The sequence below is a fragment of the Scyliorhinus canicula genome, chromosome 2, assembly GCF_902713615.1.
Source record: "Scyliorhinus canicula chromosome 2, sScyCan1.1, whole genome shotgun sequence".
Taxonomy (NCBI): Eukaryota; Metazoa; Chordata; class Chondrichthyes; order Carcharhiniformes; family Scyliorhinidae; genus Scyliorhinus; species Scyliorhinus canicula.
In genome coordinates this window covers 259,548,594-259,574,373 of record NC_052147.1, presented here as the reverse complement: position 1 = coordinate 259,574,373, position 25,780 = coordinate 259,548,594, and the positions used below count along the sequence as shown (strand labels likewise).

Sequence of the window (25,780 nt, the reverse complement as noted above, 5' to 3'; positions counted from 1 at the left end):
GACGGGTGAGTCGCCAAGAGTAGTTACTCTGTGTTTCCATAGGTACAGCGTGAAGGACAAAGTCCTGTGCTGGGCAAAGCAGAAGCGGGAGCTGCAGTGGGCTGGAGCTGGTATACGCTTATACCAGGACTTTACAGTGGAGCTGGCGAGGAGGCGGGCTGCCTTCAGCCGGGTGAAGAGGGCACTGTACATCAGCAAGGTGCAGTGCGGCATAGTATATCCAGCTAAGTTGAGGGTGACCTACAATTCCAAGGACTTTTATTTTGGGATGGTGGAAGCAGCGGATGAGTTTGCAGAAGGACTGTGGCAGAATTGAGAATTGGTCGTGTACCGATGTGGCCCTGTGTAACTTTATTTTTTCACTGCGTGTTGGTGAATGTACTAAATGAATCAACGCTGTGTATATTTCGACAAGGGAAGAGATGGGACTTTCATTTGCAATGATGGTTCTTTGGGGCTTGGGTGTGTATGTTGGGGTTATGTGCTAAAGGGGATTTCTTGGTTTTCCTGGGGGAAGGAGACCCGGGCAGGGGCCTCCATGCTGGCCAGTTTAAGCTGGCCAGTGAACGGGTGTGAGGTGGGGGGAGGTCTGCGACCATCGGAGCCTGGTAGAACAGGTTCCGGTGAGTCTAGCCGGGGTGAAAAGTTGGGGGAAGGAGCCGAGGTTGGGGGGAGGAGTTTACAAGAGGAAGTGGAGGGGAGGAGCCTGGGAGGGGGGTGGGGAGGGCAGTGTCTACAATTCGTAGGTGTCACTCACGGTACTCTTTCAGGAATTGGATGGCATTGAATATTTGGGGGGATGGGGGTTGGGGGGTAGACTGTATATGTCAACGGTGACCATAGGCGATTCCTGATTCCTTTTTTTTCCTTTCCTTTATTTTCCCACCTTGGGAGGGTTTGTTTTATCTGATACCTGTATTGTCAGGTGGGCCGTTGTTTGGGGTGGTGGGAAAATGGGATCGTTGTTGTTGATAAGGGGATTGACATTGTATTCCTTAGCATTTACTCTTTGTTGGTGGGGTGTAAATTCTGAAGAAAATGTGAAAATGGAGAATAAAAATATATATTTTTTAAAATTGTACTAAGTATTTAATGTGACGATTGGAGCAGCTTTAATTTTGCCTCACCTTTGGCATTCCTGACAGGAAAGATTGAGTGGTGATTGTGGTGATATGCATCACTGTAAATACACAAGGGGTTAATGTAAATACACGTAGACGAGATAGACACTAGAGGGAGCACCAGAAACATGACACACAGACATTCAACCAATAGGTCAGTAAGAAAGTACACGACCAATGGGCACTCACGACACACACAGAGGTGACACTACCACAGGAAGGCATTACACCAACCCATATATAAAGGACACAGCACACATGATCTTCCTCTTTCCAGTGGAGACTCTCAGTGAGTACGCAGGGTTGATTTGAAACACATCACACCTACCACCTGGATTGTAGCAGACTGGTTCGTCAGTCTGAGTAGCTATAGCAGGATTAACAGGAGAGTCGAATCCAAGTAGGAGAATTGTTAACAGTTTAATAAATGTGTTAAAGCTGTCTCCAAGTCTGAACCTTCCTTTGTCAGAGTGCACATCAAGGAAGCAGCTTATGCTATGTCAAGAGCATAACTAAACAGTGGTGGTGGCAGGAGGGTGGGGGGGGGGGGGGGGGGGGGGGGGGGGGGAATAAAAGTCTTGACCAATTGGCAAAATGGGCCCTATCCTTGACAACAGCACGAGCATCAATGCATCACCTGACAACTGACACTTGCGCTCCATAGATTTAGGTAAACTGAGGGAGACATCCAGCCCCTCCATCTCACCCTTCCAACACAGGACTAAAGAAGAAGGTTAACCTGCAGAACAATCGTTGCTAACTGTGAACAGTCAACATTTACATTTCAATACGAATTATTAATTCCACCCATAGCCTAAGTAAATATTGCAAAAGCAAATTTCAAAGGTTGGCTCAAAGCAAGCGTCTGTTATCTAGAATTGTAAGCACTTGAATAAAATAATGTAAGTAGCATCAGAGCTATACATTCGTCTTTGATTTACCAGCCTATAAGCATTGTGTAAAGCTAAAACATCCTGTCACACTGACTGGCCTACTCGAACCTTTTTTTAAATTAGTCAAAGGAAACCAGTTACTGCAATTGAAATAATCTATTTACAAAGAGGCCTTTGGACCATTAGCTGTAAATCTTCCATAAGAAGACTGTTGAAGGAGGCAACCATATATCCATTTGTCTACAAGATACTCACGTTGAGGACACCACTTGTCTTCAGCCCATCTGTTACACTCATAATTGTTCAAAGCACTGTTGCAAGTAAAGCACTTGAAGCTGTTTGGAAATGGAGTCGCTGTGAAAAAGGAAGAAAGTTTGGGAAATTGCCGACAGCGAATCATTCAAGAACAGACAAGAACACGGCAAGGGTGCAGTGATGATTGGTATCTTAAATAAATACTTTGAGACCAGCACTGACTAAAGCACATCTGTCTTGTATCTTCGGACTGACATCTTTGAAAGAAAAGCACTTCCCCGCATTACAGATGAGAGTGAATGGGAAGGCCTGCATTCACCCCACACCTGCAGCATGGCTGCTCGGCTGCACGGCAGCTTCCTTTGTACTGCTGCTAATAGGGTGTCAATCCAGCCTGCGTTCCGGAGAAAAGACCTGATCTGACCACAAAGCTAAACAGAGTGGCGTTCCCAGCAAGTGGACGTCTTTGCGCCTCGGTTCAGCTTTTACAGGCAACAATGATTTGACTCCGGAAAAGGCCGTACAGCAGCTGGACCTTTAGACTTACCTGTTACACCGAAAGGGTTAATGCACGAGTGCCACATTTCTTTTCACATTTGTTAGAAGTAACAGCAATAAGGAAAATGAAAGTGAACGGGATATTATAATGTATGAAGCGTGAACATTACCTGAGGGAACTCCTCAAGAAAACCCTCACCAATGTCATGATTATGCAGAAAGTAAGAAGGCATGGGATAGTGGGAAATTTGGCCAGTTGGATAACGAACTGGCTAACCGATAGAAGACAGAGAGTGGTGGTGGATGGCAAATATTCAGCCTGGAGCTCAGTTACCAGTGGTGTACCGCAGGGATCAGTTCTGGATCCTCTGCTGTTTGTGATTTTCATTAATGACTTGGATGAGGGAGTTGAAGGGTGGGTCAGTAAATTTGCAGATGATACGATGATTGGTGGAGTTGTGGATAGTGAGGAGGGCTGTTGTCGGCTTCAAAGAGACATAGGTAGGATGCAGAGCTGGGCTGAGAAGTGGCAGATGGAGTTTAATCCTGAAAAGTGTGAGGTTGTCCATTTTGGAAGGACAAATATGAATTCGGAATACAGGGTTAACGGTAGGGTTCTTGGCAATGTAGAGGAGCAGAGAGATCTTGGGGTCTATGTTCATAGATCTTTGAAAGTTGCCATTCAAGTGGATAGAGCTGTGAAGAAGGCCTATGGTGTGCTAGCGTTCATTAACAGAGGGATTGAGTTTAAGAGCCGTGAGGTGATGATGCAGCTGTACAGAACCTTGGTAAGGCCACATTTGGAGTACTGTGTGCAGTTCTAGTCGCCTCATTTTAGAAACCTGTGGAAGCTTTGGAAAAGGCGCAAAGGAGATTTACCAGGATGTTGCCTGGAATGGAGAATAGGTCTTACGAGGAAAGGTTGAGGGTGCTAGGCGTTTTCTCATTATAACAGAGAAGGATGAGGGGTGACTTCATCGAGGTTTATAAGATGATCAGGGGAATAGATAGAGTAGACAGTCAGAGACTTTTTCCCCGGGTGGAACAAACCATTACAGGGGGACATAAATTTAAGGTAAATGGTGGAAGATATAGGGGGGGATGTCAGAGATAGGTTCTTTACCCAGAGAGTAGTGGTGGCATGGAATGCACTGCCTGTGGAAGTAGTTGAGTCAGAAACATTAGGGACCTTCAAGCGGCTATTGGATAGGTACATGGATTATGGTAGAATAATGGAGTGTAGATTAATTTGTTCTGAAGGGCAGCATGGTAGCATTGTGGGTAGCACAATTGCTTCACAGCTCCAGGGTCCCAGGTTCGAATCCGGCTTGGGTCATTGTCTGTGTGGAGTCTGCACATCCTCACCGTGTGTGCGTGGGTTTCCTCCGGGTGCTCCGGTTTCCTCGCACAGTCCAAAGATGTGCAGGTTGGGTGGATTGGCCATGATAAATTGCCCTTAGATTATCATAGAATTTTGGACACTATGATTAAACTAGGACAAAAGTTCGCACAACATCGTGGGCCGAAGGGCCTGTTCTGTGCTGTATTTCTCTATGTTCTCTCTCTATGATTATGGTTCCTCCAAAGTTCAAGATGGCAAAGGTCATGTGTCCCTTCATCACAACATAGTTATTTTAATCGTTTACAAATAACCCCTGATCCAGACAGATCAGTTTCCATTAGAATTGATATTGCAAAGATGAATGGTCGTTTCACAGTTTCCAACACTCATGCTTCTCAGCAATAAAGATTAAATCACTTTGTGAATAGTTTGAAATTTGCATTGATGACTCCAGTAATGTGTGAGACTTCCACACATGTTAGTAATCAGCCAGATCGATACAGATATATGCTGACATATGGAGGGAAATGCAGAATAATTGTGGAAGTAATCGCTGACTCCAATTTGCAATGTTGGTAAGGACAGCGTTTTGGTCCCCATATAGGGATACGAATGGGAGGCGGACAGGCATGGAATTTTCTGGTGCTGGCTAATTAGCCAGTTCCCCATCACGTTACCTAATTCTAGCTATTTTCTTGGAGACCTATTGTTAAGTTGGCTATTTATTAAGTCATTGGAGAGTCCAATTAAGACCATTGCTCAGAAACCAAGAAGAATGTTGCAGTTTATCTGAGGGTACCCCTGTAGCATTGTGAGCATGGAAAATGCCTGGGTGCAGCCTCTTGATGGTAGACTAGGTGGCCAGCATCCCAATATCACTTTGAGGCCCCTCCAGCCCTCTTCCACAATGGTGGTCTTGTAGCTGTGGTCATTTTTATTTTGGAAGTGCTGACAGGGCACTTCAAGAAGGAAGCCTCATCTCTTTCCCTTACTTGATATGGCAGCCCGTAGCTCCTTCAGTGCTTAGCTCCCACTATCCCGAATTGATGTTTGTCAGAATGTTAATGTCCATCAATGTGGGGTTGAGAGCAGCATTTAACCCTGACCACAGACCCAACCCAAAATGCCCCAGGTGTCCCAATGATAACAAGAACCAGGACAGGTGATAGATGAGTAATGAACCAGGATAGGTGTTAGATTTGGAGGTAGGTGAGCACTTTGGTGATAGTGACCACAAATCAGTTACATTTACTTTAGCGATGGAAAGGGATAGGTATATACCGCAGGGCAAGAGTTATAGCTGGGGGAAAGATAATTAAGATGCGATGAGGCAAGACTTAGGATGCATAGGATGGGGAAGGAAACTGCAGGGGATGGGCACAATTGAAATGTGGAGCTCATTCAAGGTACAGCTACTGTGTGTCCTTGATAAGTATGTACCTGTCAGACAGGGAGGAAGTGGTCGAGCGAGGGAACCGTGGTTTACTAAAGTAGTTGAATCACTTGTCAAGAGGAAGATGGGGACTTATGTAAAGATGAGACGTGAAGGTTCAGTTAGGGCGCTCGAGAGTTACATGTTAGCTAGGAAGGACCTTAAGAGAGAGCTAAGAAGAGCCAGGAGGGGACATGAGAAGTCTTTGACAGGTAGGATCAAGGATAACCCTAAAACTTTCTATTGCTATGTCAGGAATAAAAGAATGACTAGGGTAAGAGTAGGGCCAGTCAAGGACAGCAGTCGGAAGTTGTGCGTGGAGTCCGAGGAGATAGGAGAGGTGCTAAATGAATATTTTTTGTCAGTATTCACACAGGAAAAAGACAATGTTGTCGAGAATACTGAGAAACAGGCTACTTGACTATAAGGGCTTGAAGTTCATAAGGAGGAGGTGTTAGCAATTCTGGAAAGTGTGAAAATAGATAAGTCCCCTGGTTCGGATGGAATTTATCCTAGGATTCTCTGGGAAGCTAAGGAGGTGATTGCAGAGCCTTTGGCTTTGATCTTTATGTCATCATTTTCTACAGGAAGAGTGCCAGAAGACTGGAGGATAGCAAATGTTGTCCCCTTGTTCAAGAAGGGGAGTAGAGACAACCCCGGTAACTATAGAACAGCGAGCCTTACTTCTGTTGTGGGCAAAGTCTTGGAAAGGTTTATAAGAGATAGGATGTATAATCATCTGGAAAGGAATAATTTGATTAGAGATAGTCAACACGGTTTTGTGACGGGTAGGTTGTGCCTCACAAATCTTATTGAGTTCTTTGAGAAGGTGACCAAACAGGTGGATGATGGTAAAGGAGTTGATGTGGTGTATATGGATTTCAGTAAAGAGTTTGAAAAGGTTCCCTATGGTAGGCTATTGCAGAAAATACGGAGGCATGGGATTCAGGGTGATTTAGCAGTTTGGATCAGAAATTGGCTAGCTGTAAGAAGGCAGTTGAAGGTGGTTGATGGGAAATGTTCAGCCTGGAGTTCAGTTACTAGTGGTGTACCACAAGGATCTGTTTTGGGGCCACTGCTGTTTGTCATTTTTATAAATAACCTGGAGGAGGGCGTAGAAGGGTGGGTGAGTAAATTTGCAGATGGCACTGAAGTTGGTGGAGTTGTGGACAGTGCGGAATAATGAGGCAGGTTACACGGGGACTTAGATAAGCTGCAGAACTGGGCTGAGAGGTGGCAAATGGAGTTTAATGCAGAAAAGTGTGAGGTGATTCATTTTGGAAGGAATAACAGGAAGGCAGAGTACTGGACTAATGGTAAGATTCTTGGTGGTGTGGATGAGCAGAGAGATCTCAGTGTCCATGTCCATAGATCCCTGAAAGTTGCCACCCAGGTTGAGAGGGTTGTTAAGAAGGCGTACGGTGTGTTAGCTTTTATTGGTAGAGGGATTGAGTTTCGGAGCCATGAGATCATGTTGCAGCTGTACAAAACTCTGGTGCGGCCGCATTTGGAGTATTGTGTGCAATTCTGGTCGCCGCATTATAGGAAGGATGTGGAAACATTGGAAAAAGTGCAGAGGAGATTTACTAGAATGTTGCCTGGTATGGAGGGAAGATCTTGTGAGGGAAGGCTGAGGGACTTGAGGCTGTTTTCGTTAGAGAGAAGAAGGTTAAGAGGTGACTTAATTGAGGCATACAAGATGATCAGAGGGTTAGATAGAGTGGACAGTGAGAGCCTTTTTCCACGGATGGTGATGAATAGCACAAGGGGACATAGCTTTAAATTGAGGTGAGATAGATATAGGACAGATGTCAGAGGTATGTTCTTTACTCAGAGAGTAGTAAGGGCGTGGAATGCCCTGCCTGCAACAGTAGTGGACTTGCCAACATTAAGGGCATTTAAATGGTCATTGGATAAACATATGGATGATAAGGGAATAGTGTAGAGGGACTTTAGAGTGGTTTCACAGGTCGGTGCAGCAGCGGTGTAGTGTTCTATGTTTAAGAACCTCCGCAATGTATCAGATTTATCATGGGCAGCACGGTGGTGCAGTGGTTAGCACTGCTGCCTCGCGGCGCCGAGTTCCCAGGTTCGATCCCACCCACAGGTCACTGTCTGTGTGTAGTTTGCACACTCTCCCTGTGTCTGCGTAGGTCTTAACCTCACAGCCTAAAATGATGTGCAGGGTAGGTGGATTTACCACACTAAATTGCCCCTTGATTGGAAAAAATGAAGTGGGTACTCTAAATTTAAGTTAAAAAAAAGATTTACTTACGGGACATTGGTGGTCTCACATTATGGAAGTTGACATTCCTGGTAAATCCTCTGTCCACAAGGTAGATGAGGAGCTGGAAGAGGACCACTCTTGCAAGATGGTGAGTTATGGGCATAGTATCTGGTAATATCATTTAAGGATTAGCACCAGCTGCACCTGTAGGAACAAGAAAATGTTGCATCTTAATGGAGCTAATTGCCATAAACAAGAAATCTCACATCTCACAGATTTGCCACTGCTTCCGTGTGAGGCCCCAGTTTCCGATTTTGCTCCTTCTTTTATTTCTCTCCCCAACACAAGGGTCAAACTTCAGACACTTCTGAGGATGCTGGTGGTACCATTCCTTAGTGCGCATAGTACCCTCTGGCATGGAGCCCGGTTCCCCCTCCAAATATTTTGATTACCAACAATAAAGTTCCGAAATATTGTAATTCTGGGATTGTGTAGCATGAGCAAGTGTTGCCTCTTGGAAGTTAAAGGCTTTGAAATAATTACAAAGTGAAATGAGAATGAATCTTTTCTAATGTTAAAACTTTATGGACCATCCAATCAGTAGTCTAATTACAGTTGAATCTACTTATATTAGACACAGAGGGTGGAATTTAATGCTATCCACATTAGTGAGTTTTATGGGGGTGGCACTTAATCAGGCAGGAGGATGGCAGGTGGGGTCTCTGCTGCCCTCCTGTCGCTGTCTCAATTAAGTCCATGTGCAACCTCCCTGCCACGGTACCCAATGAGACCCTTAATTGGGACATTAATGAGCCAGTCTATTCCCAGTGAAGAGGGCCTGTGAAGCAGGGATCCCAGAAAGCAATGCCTGTCAGGGTTGCTTACCTGTTCCCAGAGGGGCAGGGGGATATCATCCCTCATTCAAAGTGACCCTGCACCGGGAAGGGGAGTCCGCTGAGAGCCAGCCTCGTGCCCTTGCTCCTGAACCCATCATGCCGTCACTCCCTGCGCTCGAGTCCATGGGCCGTCCTCAGCCTTGGATGGGTGTAGTACCAATAGCAGCCACTGTCCCTCCAGTGGCACTGCCAAATAATAAAGAACATCTAGCCTCTGATTGGTCAGCAGGTCTCAGCAGGTGGGACCTGCACCCCAGGGTCCTTGATCCCAAGGACAGTTCGCCATTACCCAGTTACGTGCTGATTGGCACTTCATTCAGTAGACCTCCCCGAAAAAGAGCGTTGTGGGGCTCTTGCCGTCTGTCAGTCAGTAGGTGAGATCTCATTCACCTCTATTAAATCCCGTCCTGGTAAACTGTTTGTGAAAAAATGGACATTCCTGCAAATGATTAGAAGCTTGAATGTCAAGCCAAATCCACAGAGTTCAAGAGTAGACTTATTTCATTTAACCATTGCTAATCACGCTTTAATGAAAAAAATCTTTCATAAGAAGCTGATTCTTGAATTTGGTTGCCACAATCAGTTATATGCATGGTATCCATGTGCCATTTAGGGACGTATTATCACTGGACTAATAATCCAGAGACCCAGCTCTGTGGACCCTGGTTCGAATTCCGACATGGCAGATGGTAAAATTTGAATTCAATAAAATCTGGGATTAAAAGTCTGATGATAACCATGAAACCATTGTTGTAAAAACCCATCTGGCTTACTAATGCCATTTAGGGAAGCAAATCTGTTACCCTACATGTGACTCCAGACCCACAGCAATGTGCTTGACTCTTAAATGCCCTCAGGGAGGGGCAGTAACAATAATAATAAGAATGCTAATAATAATCTTTATTAGTGTCACAAGTAGGCTTACATTAACATTGCAATGAAGTAACTGTGAAAATCCCCTAGTCACCACATTCCGGGTACATTTTAGCTCACTGGGCTACATTGCTGGCTTTTAAAGCAAGCCAGCAGCACGGTTTGATTCCCGTACCAGCCTCCCCAGACAGGCGCCGAATGTGGCAACTAGGGGCTTTTCACAGTAACTTCATTTGAAGCCTACTCGTGACAATAAGCGATTTTCATTTCATTTCATTGAGGGAGAATTCAGAATGTCCAATTCACCTAACAAACACGTCTTTCCGGACTTGTGGGAGGAAACCTGAGCACCCGGAGGAAACCCACGCAGACACAGGGAGAACGCGCAGACTACGCACAGACAGTGACCCAAGCCGGGAATCGAACCCGGGTGCCTGGCGCTGTGAAGCGACAGTGCTAACCACAGTGCTACCGTGCCGCCCAGTCCTGACAGCGACATCCCGTGATTGAATAGAACAAAAACACGAACATAGGAGCAGGAACTTGCTGTTTAGCCCTTCGAGCCTGCTCTGGAATCACACACACACACATCCGCACATAAATACACACTCACACTCAGGTGATCAAAGTGCTTAAATTAGTTTTTACTGCTATTCATCCAAGTTTTTGTGTCATGGATGCCTTGATGCTGAGCTGCCACTGAAAGATAAACTTACATTGTAAAAAAATAGTGAGGCTCCCTGAAGCTGCCAGCAATTCAGTCACAAATGTTACATTGTATCTGGGGTTCTACCGTCGTATTGGGAAGGGGAGAAGGCATGATATTCAACCAAAGAAACATTGAATCACTGGCACTGTAATTCTCTGGTATTCCAAACAGGAACCTTATTAAAAATCCATGCTAATTTTACATTTGCAGGCAGGTTTATAATTTGATTCTAATTCCTTCCAGTTTGCCAATTCTCCCTTGGTTATCCATCACTAAACCATATTAAGTGCATTCACAAACATGCATGGAGATCAGCCAGTCTCAATGGCTTATGGCTTAGAGAAACATTTAAAAGTGTCTCTTCCATTTTACAAATGGACAGATTTTCATTATGTTAGTAATTGGTTAATCCAACCCATCATTATATCTGAACATTTCTCATCTATAATTATGAGTATGCAATAGGATTACAGATGATTCCTGACCACATGTTGTTACAATGATGAGGTTTAGAAGATTGTTATGTTTAGGGAGTGTCTTCTTTTAATTTATGGAAAAATGAAGGGATGTAGGTGCCCTGCTCTGAAGTCTGTCTGACAGCAAGCCTGGATGGCTTGATTGTCAGAGATTAAAGAAGGTGTTTTAAATGCGACGAAAGGTGCAAAGTCTTTACATTTGCAGACAAAGTTACAAGCTGTGACTGCGTTCCAGAAAAATGTTGAGAATGGCAAGTTTTAAGTAGATGTACCCTCTTACTTCCACAAGAAAGTTGGAGTCTCAAGGATCGCTAAACAGCACTTCTGCCTGGTTACAAAGCCCATGTGATTCACATTGCCATGGAGATGGGCTTTGAGAGGGGAAGGGTTTCTGAAGTATTCCTGAAAATTCATCGCCTGCCAGGTTGAGCAGGAGAGTGAGCAACTACTGTTCAGCACACTGGGCTAAATCGCTGGCTTTGAAAGCAGACCAAGGCAGGCCAGCAGCACAGTTCGATTCCTGTAACAGCCTAACCCAAACAGGCGCCGGAATGTGGCGACCAGGGGCTTTTCGCAGTAACTTCATTTGAAGCCTACTCGTGAGAATAAGAAATTTTCATTTAGAGGTCGAAAGTTTCTATAGTTCACTCTGCAGGAATGTGAGTGGGAGCTCATGCTCAGATTGGAAAGATCAAATTTGTGATAGATAGAAAAAGTATTTGCCCAGCTAGAGGAAGACGTCTCCAGGAAACGCCACACCATGAAAGACAGTTCTGAGGTTAAACGTTACCAGGCTGGGAGGGAAAGGGACAGAAATAAACTCTCAGGAGCCAAGAATCACTTTGGACTGGGTCCAGAAAAATTTAATTTTAAGAGACAGTGTAAAGTGTACCTGTGAAGTGGGTTTGATCAAAAAATTAACAGGAGGAACCATATAAATACTGTGGCTAGAAGCACAGGTCAGAGATTGGGAATTCTGTGGCAAGTAATTAATATCCTGACTGCAAAGTCTGACAAGGCACAAGTCTGAAGTGAGATGGAATATTCTCCACTTGCCTGGTTGAGTACAACTCCAACAGCACTCAAGAAACTCAATACCATTCAAATCAAATCAGCCTGCTTGACGGGCACTCCAGCCACCCCTTTAAACATTCACTCTCTTCACTGCTGATGCACAGTGGCAGCACCGTGTACCATATACAAGGTGCACTGTAGCAACTCACAAAAGATTGTTTGACGATGGCACAATGGTTAGCACTGCTGCCTCACAGCACCAGGGACCCGAGTTTGATTCTGTTCTCGGGTGACTGCCTGTGTGGAATTTGCACATTCTCCCAGTGTCTACCTGGCTTTTATGATTCTATGAACTTTTCTTCACTTAAAGAATAGTAGAAGCTTGGGAAACAGCAATTGATGCATGATCAATTATTAATTTTAAAACTGATATTGATTGATTAACAAAAATGTATCACTCTGAGGTATTAGGAAAACTGAGGCAGAAGTACATGGAGTTAGGTCGCAGATTGGTCATCTCATTGAATAATGGAATAGGCTGTTCCTATGATCCTAACAAAACACAATTCTCAACAAATTAAAAGAGAATCCTATTGTCACAGAAAGAGGCAACTATACACCTTAAACTCCACAGAGAAGGGCACCTTCTCATTGTTATTTCCAACATCTGCTTTGCTTCAAATAAGACTAACATACTATTGATGAACTTAAGGCGGTTCCACCCAATAATTCAATGAATAACTCGAAGGGCTCAATCTTAGAACCATAGCATCATAGAATGCCTACAGTGCAGAAGGAGGCCATTTGGCCCATCGAGTCTGCACTGACCCTCTGAAAGAGCAACCCACACAGATCTAATCCTCTAATCTATCCCCGAAACACCACCGAGGGGTAATTTATCATGGCCAATCCACCTAACCTGCACATCTTTGGACTGTGAGAGGAAACCGGAGCACCCGGAGGAAACCCATGCAGACGCGGGGAAAACGTACAAATTCCACGCAGACGGTCACCAGATGTCGGAATCGAACCCGGATGCCAGGTGCTGTGAGGCAGCAGTGCTAACCACCGTGCCACAATCAGCAGCAGGGAGGGAAGGCCATCCATCGACTATCTCACCATGAATTTACTTGGGTTGGAGGCGGGAATGTATCAGGGTCCTGACCCGCCGATCTGCCACCATACCCACTGCGGGGCGGGGGGAGGGAAGAAGTTAGAAGATTCCAGCCTTCGCCTCTAATAATAAAGCAAAACATCTCATATGCTTTTTGAAAAAAGCCTTAAACTTGTTCTGCTGCCTTCAAAGATAAATATACATACACTCTCATGTCTCTCTATCCCCACATCCCCTTTAAAATTATATAATTTAGTTTATATTGCCTCCCCTCATTCTTCCTAGCAAAATCTATCACTTTATCTGCCTTGTCCAAAATTTCATCCGCCAAGTGTCGCCTATTGCCACCGTATGTCTATGTCCTCCTGATGTCTGTTATGAAGCCGCTTATTATTTACGACATATAAGAATTTGATGTTATCTGCAAACTTTGAAATTAGGCTCTGTATATCCAAGTGCAATCATTAGCATATATCAAAAAGATAATAACAACCCCTGTAAAACACCAGTGTACTTCCCTTTCAACACTATTCTTTGCTTTCTGTCCCTTGGCCAATTTTGTATCCATGCTGCCACTATCCCTTTAATCCCAGGGGCTTTACATTTGCTCGCATGTTGACTACACTTGGATTCCATTTACCTAGGTTGTTATCTTTGCAACACCGGCAATGGAATGTTGAGTGCATGTGCACAATTGCAACACCCATGTAACAATATGTTTTCACATGCCATAAGCCTATAATCTTGGCTGTTCTCAAGCTGTCAGCTTTTTTGAAATTCTCAGCATTTACCATCTCTCTGGTTTAGTGTGTATGCATGCATCTCCATTTTCAAAACCTCTGTGTTCAAATTTTGTGCAGCCTGAAAGGATTCATCAGCAAACTGCCTGGTTCTTGGATCGGGCGTATCACTGTGTCTGTGTTAGATTAAATAAAACACGCACTAAATAAAAGATTCCCTTCACAGCATACTTCCTGTAAGATAATAACATATGAAGGTGTGTTCTGCAGCACAACAGGACTTTGTTGTTTTGAATTCATCCGCCTACATTGCTAGAGGTTTTACCTCAGGTAAATGTATGGCCGCTGAGAGGGACACAATGTGCAACAGGAATGAGGGACGGAATTTTCACCCCGATTGGAGACTGAGAGCAGGTGTGGAATTTTGCATCGTTGGTTGGTGTGATAGTTTCCCTGCACCACCCTGCCCCCGAACCAGTTTCTCAGAGACGGGATCGGTATGGACCTGTCGCCAATTGAGCTGAGTTCAAGGCCAATTATCAGAGGTCAACTGCAATTTTCCAGTAGGCCTGTAGGACCCCGCTGACAGCGTCAGAAGCACAGCGGCTGCCCAGAGATAGTGTCCCAGCAACAGGTCTTGGGGCCAGCGCTTCAGTTAGATTCTGAGGCAACTCACTTGCCCAGTCATTGTTGCAGCTACAGACCACCTTGTGGAGGGGTTCCCCCTTCCCAGTCGTGAAATGGAAGATGTGACCATGTTTTTAGTTCAAATGTGTTTAAATTTGCTGAGAGGGTGCCTCCATCTTGAGGCACCCTCCCTACCCATTATCTGCAACCGTAGGCTGGAGATCCTTGTTTGCTGGAGGGCCTCCTTTTAGCCTCTTGCTTTGAGGACCCAGCCGCCAACCTAATTGAACACCCTCTCGAGCCTTTAATTTGCTAATTGAGGGAAAAAAAATCACTGCCAGGTGATTGCTCTTGACAGTTTGTTATTTGATCCCAATGTCACTGCCTCCACAAAATGCAAAATTCTGCCTGTGGTCACACTCTTAGCATCACTGGTCGCATTTAGGAATACACTTTCATCCAGGAACACACAGTCAAGTTTATGCCTTCACCATTTAGATTTGATATCGACACAGTTTGCTCCCCAGCGCGATTGCAGAAATAGATTGCCGTACGTACCATTACAGCACTCATGTAATTATGTGTAAGGCATGAAGCATATTGGCAGATCTCAGGGGTCAGATACACTGCACAAGAAACAGATCAAAAGCACAAAAACTACTAAATAAATGTATGAAGAAAAGCCCCTTTTGGTCACTTTCTATTCAGCATTTTACTTCTGGTATTTTTGAAAATATTTTTATTGGAATTTTTGCGTTTAGTATCAAAACTTTGCAGAACGTTTCCTTCTTGTTAATTTTTTTAAATCAGGCATCATAGTTATTTGGCTTCAGCTCCAATCCCACTGATCCAACCTTCTCGTACCGGCCTCCCCGACCAGGAGCTGGAATGTGGTAACTAGGGGCTTTTCACAGTAACTTCATTGAAGCCTACTTGTGACAATAAGCGGTTATTATTATTATTCTCCGCACAATATTTTTGGGGTCTCTGTCTGTATGGTGGCCGTGAACAACACGGGGGTTCGTCAATAGGTCTCCCCGTGGGCTTTGTGGAACATGAACTCCCCTATCGAGCGGGTGGTAGCTCGCCCAATAGGAAATGTATAGCGGGAGCTTGAAACCTGCTGTTCCTACCCAGACCGGCAACTCTGGAGGGTCCATGGGTTTGGACGACATGTGTCGTAAGTGAAGGCTGTGGTCTTTTTTGTTACTGCAATAAAACAGTTTTTCTATTGGAAGACAAGCCTTGGCGAAGATATTACACTGCCCATGCCAATATCAATGCCATTATCCATCGCTCATATCTGTACAACTTCCAGCTTGGCTTTAGCAATGTCCTTCAATCCCACCAATCCTCAAATAAGATAAGAGGCCAAACACTCTGCATTTAAAAGCCAAGAAAATTCCAAGCCATTTTTCGCAGAGGATCCTTTTTGTTTTACTGTTTTTGTCATGATCAATGCCTCCTTTATTTACTATTTTAGTTCACAAGAAGCTGCGGTCTACCACCTCTGTGTAAATGCCCACTAAACAACAGAGCTATAGGCAGTAGATTCTTCGCCTTAGCATAGATAACAGTTATAACAGAACTTCCTGTCTGGAAGAAGGAAGCTGGATGGAGTTTGATATATGATACAAGGCACCCAAAGTCGAGAAAAGTTAGTGATCAAACACAAAATGGACTAAATGGAGGACTACTAAGGCTGAATTTTCCTGGCCTCGTAGACAAATCAATGTTGAGGAACCCCCATACTGATCTGACTGCCTCAGCATTGCCTACCTCACCCAGTGGGGCTGTTTGGCCTGCTATTGCTGCCCCACTTGGATTAGGCCTGCAGTCCATCCACCATCCTTAACTAGATGGGGCCTCTCAATTGTCCACCTCCATGAGGATGACATCTGGCATACTAAGGCCTCTTCTGGGTTCCGAGTCAGAATTGAGTCCCTTACCGGGACCATGAGCCAACCATGAAAATCCAGCCCAATATCACAGTAGTGGCAGTAATTAAGTTGCTGAAGTACATGTTCTATGTTAGTGATTCATCTGGCAGGGGTGGAAAAAGTGCATAACTGAAGAGAACGTCAAGCACATCCTGGGTCGGATTCTCCGTGCCTCCGCGCCGAGAATGGTCGTCAACCCAGAAATTTGGACCGGCGCCGTTCCCGCGATTCTACGGTTCCCGGAGAATCGCTCAAGTATCGTGCGCGTGCGAACTGCGCGGCGCGGATAGGGGCCATTGACAGAGGTCCCCTCCCCCCGCGATTCTCCATGCACAACTGGCCGAGTTGCCGACGGCGTGGTTCTAACCACCTATCAGCTGTCGGGAACATCAGATGGCGGCTGTGGACTCAGTCTACGGCCGCCCTAGTGCCCTGGTGGGGGGCGGGGGGATCGTTCACCGGGGGAAGGGCCTCATGGACGGCCAGTCAAGCGATCGGGCGGCACCGATCCGCGGTGCGCGTGACCTCGTGGGGACCTACTTCTTCCATCACGGTCATGTCGCACGGGGCAGCCGCCGCCGTGTGCATGGGCGGACTCCCGACTGGAAGTGCGGGTCCCCGTATCCGCAGCCAGAGCTGCAAGAACCACCTGCCAGCACCTGCAGATGGGAGAATCACTCAGGACTTTCTTAAGGAAAGTCCAGGGTGAAATGCCAGCGTTGTGACGCTGGCGTGGGGACATAACCCCATTATTGGAGAATCCAAACCCCTAATTTTCAACAAACTATAACACAACTGAAGCCTTGTCAGGGCTGTTAAGATTTTTCCAAAGCTTCAAAATTATACAATTGGGATAAACTAAATTTAGATATCGGCAACAAACCTCTTGAAAAAGCTATAACTAATCAAAACGGATTAGAATTTTTCATTATAAGTAGCAAGTTGAGTCCATGCTCAGGGCAAATTAGAATGGTTCGAAAATAAGCCAAGTTAAACTGTATAATCTTGGCCAGCATGCTTAAAAAATGATACTGAAGTATACATTTCGTCATTGCACTCGAAATGACTCAGTGAATTTATGAACTAAATTAATGTTATGTTAGCTGATCTTGGCCAGAAAGATCTGGCAGAGTTTACAACTCACCTCAATATTGTTGGCTTAGGGAGATGAGAATCAGCCCCACTCACTGTATCAGAGCATTTTGATAGTTGTAGAATGAAGATAAGACTGAATGGGATTGTGACGATCCCACAGTCCAATACCTGTCAAAGTTCATCATTACCTGAGCAATGATAATGCCTTCATGAACAGGAGAGAATTGAACGGGGAAAATGAACATAGCTAAAATATAGGAAGAGGAATAGGCCATTCAGCCCCTCAAGCCTGTTCTACCACTTTGTTTGATGGTTGTTTCTTTTAATAAACATTTTATTGAGGTATTTTTTGGTTTTACAACAACGACAAAATAAACAATATACATAAGTCTATAAACATATTGCAAAAAAAAAGCCTGCTACCTCCCTTGCAGGTCCCAACTTTATTAACATCCTACTCTAAACTAAACTAACCCCCCCCCCCCCCCCACCCCTTCTGATGACGATTAATTTTCTGCAAAGAAGTCGGCGGTGAACCCTAACACTGACCCTCTCAAGGCGAACTTGATTTTCTCCAGACAGAGAAAGCTAGCCATGTCAGTGAGCCAGGTCTCCGACTTTGGGGACTTTGAATCCCTCCAAGCTAATAGTATCCGTCTCCGGGCTACCAGGGAAGCAAAGGCCAGAACGTCTGTCCCTTTCTCCTCCTGGATTCCCGGATCTTCCAACACCCCGAAAATCGCCACCTGTGGACTCGGTGCCACCCTTGTTTTTAACACCGTGGACATGACATTTGCAAGCCCCTGCTAGAATCCCCTGACCTTTAGGCATGTCCAGAACATATGGACATGGTTCGCTGGCTTCCCGTATACCTTGCGCACCTGTCTTCTATCCCAAAGAACCTGCTCATCCGGGCCACTGTCATATGGACCCGGTGAACGACCTTAAACTGTATCAGGCTGAGCCTGGCACATGTTGTGGACGCGTTGGTTCTACTCAACGCATCCGCCCAGGGACCACTCTATCTCACCTCCTAACTCCTCCTCCCATTTGTGCTTCAGCTCCTCAGTCTGCGTGTCCTCTGATCCCATGAGCTCCTTATAGATGTCGGAGACCTTCCCTTCTCTCACCCTCACTCTGGAAACTACCCTGTCCTAAATCCCCTTTGGTGGTAGGAGTGGGAAGGTTGAAACCTGTCTACGTAGGAAGTCCCGCACCTGCAGGTACCTAAATTTGTTTCCCCTCGCCAATCTGAATTTCTCCTCCAGCTCCCTCAAGCTCGGAAATCTCCCTTCTATAAACATATCCCCCATCCTCTCAATTCCTGCTCTCTGCCATCTCCGAAACCCCCCGTCCATCTTTCCCGGGGCAAACTGGTGGTTAGTACAGATTAGGGACCAGACCGCTGCTCCCTCCGCTCCCACATGCCTTCTCCATTGCCCTCAGACTCTCAGGGCTGCTACCACCACGGGGCTGGTGGAGTACCGTGCCGGCGGGAACGGCAGAGGCACCATTATCAGCACCCCCAAACTGGTGTCCTTACATGAAGCCGCCTCCATACGCTCCCATGCCGACCCTCCCCGATTCCCGCGCCACTTGGATACCTAGATACCTAAAACTTCCCCCTGCCACTCTAAACAGCAGTTCCCCCAATCGCCTCTCCTGTCCCCTTGCCTGGATCACAAACATCTCGCTTTTCCCCATATTTAGTTTGTACCCCGAGAACCGGCCAAATTCCCCCAGAATCCTCATGATTTCTTCCATCCCCCCCCACTAGGTCCGACACATACAGGAGCAGGTCATCTGCATAAAGTGAGACTCTGTGTTCCACTCCCCCCACCCCACCCCTGGACCAGCCCCTTCCAGCCCCTTGAGGCTCTCAGAGCAATTGCCAGCGGCTCTATAGCTGGCGCAAACAACAGTGGGGAGTGGAAACCTCGTCTCCCAGTGTAGCCTAAAGTAGTCCGATGTTGTCCTATTCATCTGTATGCTTGCCACAGGAGCCTGATACAGCAACCTGACCCAGTCAATAAAGCCCCGTCCAAATCCGAACTGTCCCAGCACCTCCCACAAATATTCCCATTCTACTACATCATACGCCTTCTCTGCGTTCATTGCGACCACTACCTCCACCTCCCTACCTTCTGGGGCATCATGATCGCATTTAGCAACCTTCTTACATTGGACACCAACTGCCTTCCCTTAACGAACCCCCTCCGGTCCTCCTCAATCACGTCCGGAACACAGTCTTCAATCCTGGAGGACAGAATTATGGCCAGCAGTTTGGCATCCACATTCAATAGGGATATCAGCCTGTAGGACCCACACTGCTCCAGGTCCTTATTCTGCTTCAGAATCAGCGATATCGTGGCCTGTGACATCGTCGGGGGAAGCACCCCTCTCTCCCTTGCCTCATTGAATGTCCTCATCAACAACGGCCCCAATATCCCAGAGAACGTTTTGTAGAACTCCCCTGGGTACCCGTCTGGAGCCGGGGCTTTACCCGACTGCATGGCCTTCAGACCCTCCGCTATCTCTTCGATCCCGATCGGGGCCCCCAGCCCTTCTACCAGCTCCCCGTCTACCTTCAGGAAATTCATCCTCCCTAGGAAGTGCCTCATCCCCTCCGGCCCAGGTGGGGGTTCTGACTCAAACAGCCTACTATAAAAATCCTTAAACGCCTTATTCACCCCTGCTGAGTCTCCAACCAGGCTGCCGTCCCCATCTTTTACTTTCCCTATCTCCCTGGCTGCCTCCCTCTTTCTAAGCTGTTGTGCTGGTGTGCAAGCATTCTGCTGGCCTTCACTCCATGCTCATAAATCGCCCCCTTCGCCTTTCTCAGCTGCTCCACCGCCCTCCCTGTGGTTAACATGCCGAACTCCGCCTGTAGCCTCCGCCGTTCCCTTAGAAGCCCTGCCTCTGGGGTATCTGCATACCGCCTATCGATCTGTAGATCTCCTTCACCAGTCAGTCTGTCTCTGCCCTGTCTACCTTCTCCCTGTGGGCCCATATCGAGATTGGCTCCCCTCTAACCACTGCCTTCAATGCCTCCCAGACCACCGCTGCTGAAATTTCCCCCATGTCATTGACCTCCAGGTAATTCTGAATACATTTCCTCAACCGCCCACGCACCCCTTCGTCGGCTAAAAGTCCCAATTCTAATCTCCAGTGCGGGCGCTGGTTATCGTCTTTACTAACCTGTAGGTCAACCCAGTGCGGGGCATGGTCAGAGATTGTGATTGCCGAATACCCCGTGTCCACCACCCCCGTCAGTAAAGCCCTGCTCAGAATGAAGAGATCGATCCGTGAGTACACTTTATGCACGTGTGAGTAGAAGGAGATCTCCTTTACTCTTGGCTGCCCAAATCTCCATAGGTCCACCCCCCCCCCCCCCCCCCCCCCCCCCCCCCAAATCTGCTCCATGAACCCTTTTAGCTCCTTAGCCATTGCTGGCACCCTGCCCGTTTTTGAGCTTGACCGGTCTAAACCAGGGTTAATAACTGTGTTGAAGTCCCCTCCCATGACCAGCTGCTGCGAATCCAGGTCCAGTATCTTCCCCAGCATCCTCTTTATAAACTCCACATCGTTCCAGTTTGGCACATATACATTTACTAGTACCACGTGCACCCCCTCCAAGTTCCCACTGACTATAATGTACCGGCCTCCCCCATCCGAAACTATTCTACCCACCTCAAACACCACTCGCCTGTTGATCAGGATCGTGACCCCTCTTCGTCTTCGAGTCCAGTCCCGAGTGGGAAACCTGTCTGACCCAACCTTTCCTTAACCTAATCTGATCAGCTACTCTAAGGTGCGTCTCCTGCAGCATTACCATGTCCGCCTCAGTCCCCTAAGATGCGCGAACACACGTGCCGTCTTGACCAGCCCATTGAGCCCTCTTACATTCCAGGTCATCAGTCTAGTTGGGGAGCTCATCGCCCCCCACCCCCCCCTTCGCCGATCAGCCATCCCCCCTCTTGGGCCAGTCACCAGCCCGCCTCCGCCGTGCCTCCACCGGCCCGCCCCCAGGCAGCCTCCACCCTCGACCTCCTCTCTGTCCCTCAGCAACAGTCCCTCCCTCATCAGCAGAACATTCCCCCCCCCCCTAGTAACAGCACTAAATAAATCAACCCCTTTGATAAGCCTAGCGTCTGTTCACCCCCCACTACGCTTCCGTAAGCTCACCCGTCCAGCTAGCTTGGTGGCCCTCGTCCCTGGCGCCAGACAATCTCCCACGTATTGTCCCTTCCCAGCCCTCCACCCCTGCTCACACATACATATTCAAGTGAAAAACAATCCCAATACAATTGTCTGACAGAGATGAAAAAAACCCTTATTGAACTCAAAGGAAAAGGTCAAGCAAAAGCTCCAGCATCAGAACAAACACACCTCCATCCGCCAACGGTGCAAATACAAACTTTTACCTCACTCAGCTCTGCAGCTGGTCCCAGATCCACACAGCAGGCATTACAAATAATGTCCGGAAAAAAAAAACCAGGGAACAAGAAACTTTTTCTTTGCAAAACATAAATGCTACAGCCAAATTCCAAGTTCAAAGTTCTCAGTCCGACACCAGTCCTTTCCTTTTCGCAAAGTCCAACGCTTCCTCTGGCGACTCGAAATAGAAATGTTGTTCCTCGTATGCGACCTAGAGGCGGGCCGGGTACAACAGCCAGAACTTCACCTTTTTCTTGAAAAGGGTCGACATGATCTGATTGAATCCCGCTCTTCCACTGGCCACCTCCGCACTCAGGTCTTGCTAGATCCGTACCATACGGTTGTCCCAGTTGCAGCACCGTGTCTGCTTGACCCACTGTAAAACACGCTCCTGATCCAGATATCTGTGGAATCTCACTACCATTGCCCTCAGGGGGGTCTCCCATTAGCGGCTTCCTCGTGAGCGCTCTGTGAGCCCTGTCCACCTCCAAGGGTTGGGAGAATGCCCCATCTCCCAGCAGCTTCTCGAACATGCCTGCTATGTATGCCCCAGCGTCCCTCCTTCGGGACCCCTCCGGGAGTCTAATGATTCTCAAGTTCTGCCTGCGAGACCTATTCTCTAGATCCTCAACCTTCTCCAGGAGCCTATTCTGCTGGTCTCTCAGCATCCCCACTTCCAACTCCGCCGCAGTTTGATGTTCCTCCTGGTCAGCCAGCAGCGCCTTCTCAACTTTCTGGATCGCCCGGATCTTGGGCATCCAATCTAAGTTCCAGCCGCGCAATTGCCTCTTTAATCGGGTCCAAGCAGTCCTGCTTCTGCTTGGCGAAGCACTCCTGGGTCACTTGCATCAGCTGCTCCATTAACCGCTGGGTCGACAAGCCAGAGCTCCGGTCGTCTGCCATGCAGTCTCCAGCTACAGCTTCAGCCCAAGCCTTCTCTGTCTTTCTGTTTCTGCCTTTACGAGCACTTCTAGTCCTCTCCATGCACCGCGGTATGTGGGAATTCAGTTCACAATTGCCTCTGTCATCAATTTTTTAAATCAAGTCATAATCTTCTGTGTGTTGACACTCTATTAACCTAACTGATAACCTCCTACTGGCTTGACCAGACTAGCTCTCTACCACATGGTGATGATGTCCATTGGCCTGTGCACTGTGACTACCTTCCTAGCCGTGTCCTGTGGGAGAGGGAGAGCCTTAATCCCCTGTGGGCTTTATAGTGGTGGTGTCCTGTCTGGTGATTGGTTGTTCTGTGTCGTGTGTGTTCATTGGTTATCCTGTCTGTCAATCACTGCCTGTCTGCATCTCATGATATACATGAGTGGATATTATTTGTATTATGGGCGATACGGTGGCAAAGTGGTTAGCACTGCTGCCTCACAGCGACAGGGTCAAAAAGTGGCCTTGGGTGACTGTCTGTGTAGAGTTTGCACTTTCTCCTCATGACTGCTGGGTTTCCTCAGGGTGCACCAGTTTCCTCCCACAGTCCAAAGATGTGTACGTTAGGTAGATTGGCCATGCTAAATTGCCCCCAGGGTCCAGGTTCATGCAGACTAGGTTAAGGGGTTGGGGGGGTGGGCGAATCATTGGATCTGGATGTAGTGCTCCTTTAGAAGGTCGGTGCAGACTCAATGGGCCGAATGGTCTCCTTCTGTGCTATAGGGATTATATGATCATTAAGCCATTTTTTAAAAATGAATTTAGAGTAGCCAATTCATTTTTTCCAATTAAGGGGCAATTTAGCGTGGCCAAGCCACCTAGCTTGCATATTTTTTGGTAGTTGTGGGGCGAAACCCACGCAAACACGGGGAGAATGTGCAAACTCCACACGGACAGTGACCCAGAGCCGAGATCGAACCTGGGACCTCAGCCGCGTGAGGCTGCAGTGCTAACCCACTGTGCCACCGTGCTACCCTATCACTATGCCATTTAACAATTTTATCGTAGGGCACTGAGGGTGGCAACAGTTCAGTATCAGCGTATTCAACTTCACGACTAGCCATGATCATAATGACTGGCGGAGCAGGATCGAAGGGCCGAATGGCCTCCTGCTGCGTCTATTTTCTATGTATGTTTCTATATGCGGGCCGGGATTCACCGATATCGCGGCCAAGTGTTGACGTCTGCGTCAAAACAGGCGCGAGCGACGCCGGTGTAAAAGGTCCTCCAGGTCCAGTACTTCTCCTCTTCCTCGGGGCTAGAATGGCACCAGAGTACGGTGCGCTGCTCCAGCACCGAAAGCCGGCCCTACACGGCCGGCGCGGGTCCGCGCATGCACACCATGGCCATCTCCGCGCCGGCGCATGCGTGTGGTTGCCGTTTCAGTGCCGGCCCCCAGGCAACATGTCAGAGCCCGACATAGGCCTGGTTCGGAGGAACATAGGCACCCCACGGAATGAGTGCGCCAGCCAATCGGTAGCCCCTGATCACGGGCCTGGCCATTGTGGAGATACCCCCGGAGTTGGATCCCCCCCCCCCCCCCCCCCCCCCCCCCCCCCCCAACTAGGACGGTCCCCGCAGCCAGAATGACGAGGTCCCGCCAGGTGGGACCATATGTAAACCACGCCGGCGGGACTCAGCGGGCACTTGGCCCGTCGAGCGCGGACAATTGCTGCGGGGCCCGCTTGCAACATCCCCCCGACCGGCGCCGTGGCAACCGTGCGGGCATGATTGGCACTGATTCTCCGGTCGGCGCAGAATTGGCGGCCTGGCGTCGGAGCGGCGTGGTGGGATTCTCGCGCTCCCCACCCCCCGCCGATTCTCCGACCCGATGCGGGCTCGGAGAATCCCGGCCCATCATGTCTCCAAGAGGCAGGGGGTAAATGGGAAATCGGAGGTGGCCAACGATACATCCCTGGGGGACACCAGAGATAACAATGGAGGAGAGGGAAGAGAAGCCATTGCAACTCATAATAACTCTGTCTACAATTAGATAAGAATAAAAACAGGTGAGAACAATCCCAAGAAGCTGGTTGACAATGAGTGGGTGATGTGGTCAACTGTATCAATCGCTGCAGACAGGTCGAGAAGGATGGGGAGAGGTAGTTTACTTTTGTCACAGTCGTTTAGGATAATATTTGTGACTTTACAGACATCCAAACATACAAATTAGGAGCAGTAGTAGGCCACTCGGCCCCTTGAGCCTGCTCTACCATTCAACAAGATCACAACTGATCTCATTATAACCTCAACCCCACATTCTTGCCGATGCCACATAACATTTCACCCCTTTGTTAATCAGGAATCTGTCTAGTAATACTGCCTTAAAAATATTCAAAGGTTCTGCTTCCACTGCCTTTTGAAGAAGAGAGTTTCAGAGACTCACTACCCACTGAGAGAAAAACATGTCCTCCCATCTCCATCTTGAATGAACGACCCTTCATTTTTAAACAGTGACAGTTCTAGATTCTCCATCAAGGGAAAACAACCACCCTGTCAATATCCCTCAGGAACTTAAAGGTTTCAATCAAGTCACCACTTACTCTTCTGAACTTCATAATACCATTGAGCATAAGATATAAGAGAAGGCGCATCGTGTCTGTTCTGCCATTAAATGAGATCATGACTGGTCTGATGTGAAAATCCTCAGCTCCACTTTCCCGCCATATCCCCATAATCCTTGATTCCTTCACTTCTTAAAAATCTGTTCACCTCAGCCTTGAAAATACTTAATGACCCAGCTTCTACACTAAATAAATCTACAGATTCACTACCCTCTGAGAGAAGATATTCCTCCTCATCTCTGTCACCAATGCGTGATCCTTGACTTTGAGATTCTGCCCTCTGTTCCTGGACTCTCCCACAAGGGGAAACAACCTCTCAGCATCTACCACATCAAGTTCCCTGATAACCCTACATGTCTCAAGAAGGTTGTCTCTCATTCTTTTAACTCCAATGAGTACAGGTACAACCTACTCAACCTCTCCTCATGAGAAAATCCATCCTCGGGATCAACCTAGTGAACCTTCTGTGGACCTCCTCCAATACCAGAATATCTTTCCTTAGGTAAGGGGGCCAAAACTGTTCACAGCATTCCAGTTGTTGCCTAACTAGAGGCTGGTTTAGCACAGTGGGCTAAACAGCTGGCTTGT

At 47.3% G+C, this 25,780-nt stretch overlaps 1 protein-coding gene across 3 annotated transcripts in view; it reads right to left on the bottom strand.

Annotated features, from left to right (window-relative positions):
• Positions 1-25,780, bottom strand: part of lypd6b (LY6/PLAUR domain containing 6B) — a 198,031-nt gene that overhangs the window by 21,034 nt on the left and 151,217 nt on the right. For all 3 annotated transcript variants that reach the window (XM_038789985.1, XM_038789987.1, XM_038789986.1), the window contains 2 exons: positions 7,817-7,972; positions 2,270-2,368 (listed from right to left, as the gene is read on the bottom strand). In XM_038789985.1, the coding sequence (XP_038645913.1) occupies positions 2,270-2,368; positions 7,817-7,949 (232 nt within the window). In that variant the 5' untranslated portion in view covers positions 7,950-7,972. The remainder of the gene's footprint in view (positions 1-2,269; positions 2,369-7,816; positions 7,973-25,780) is intronic.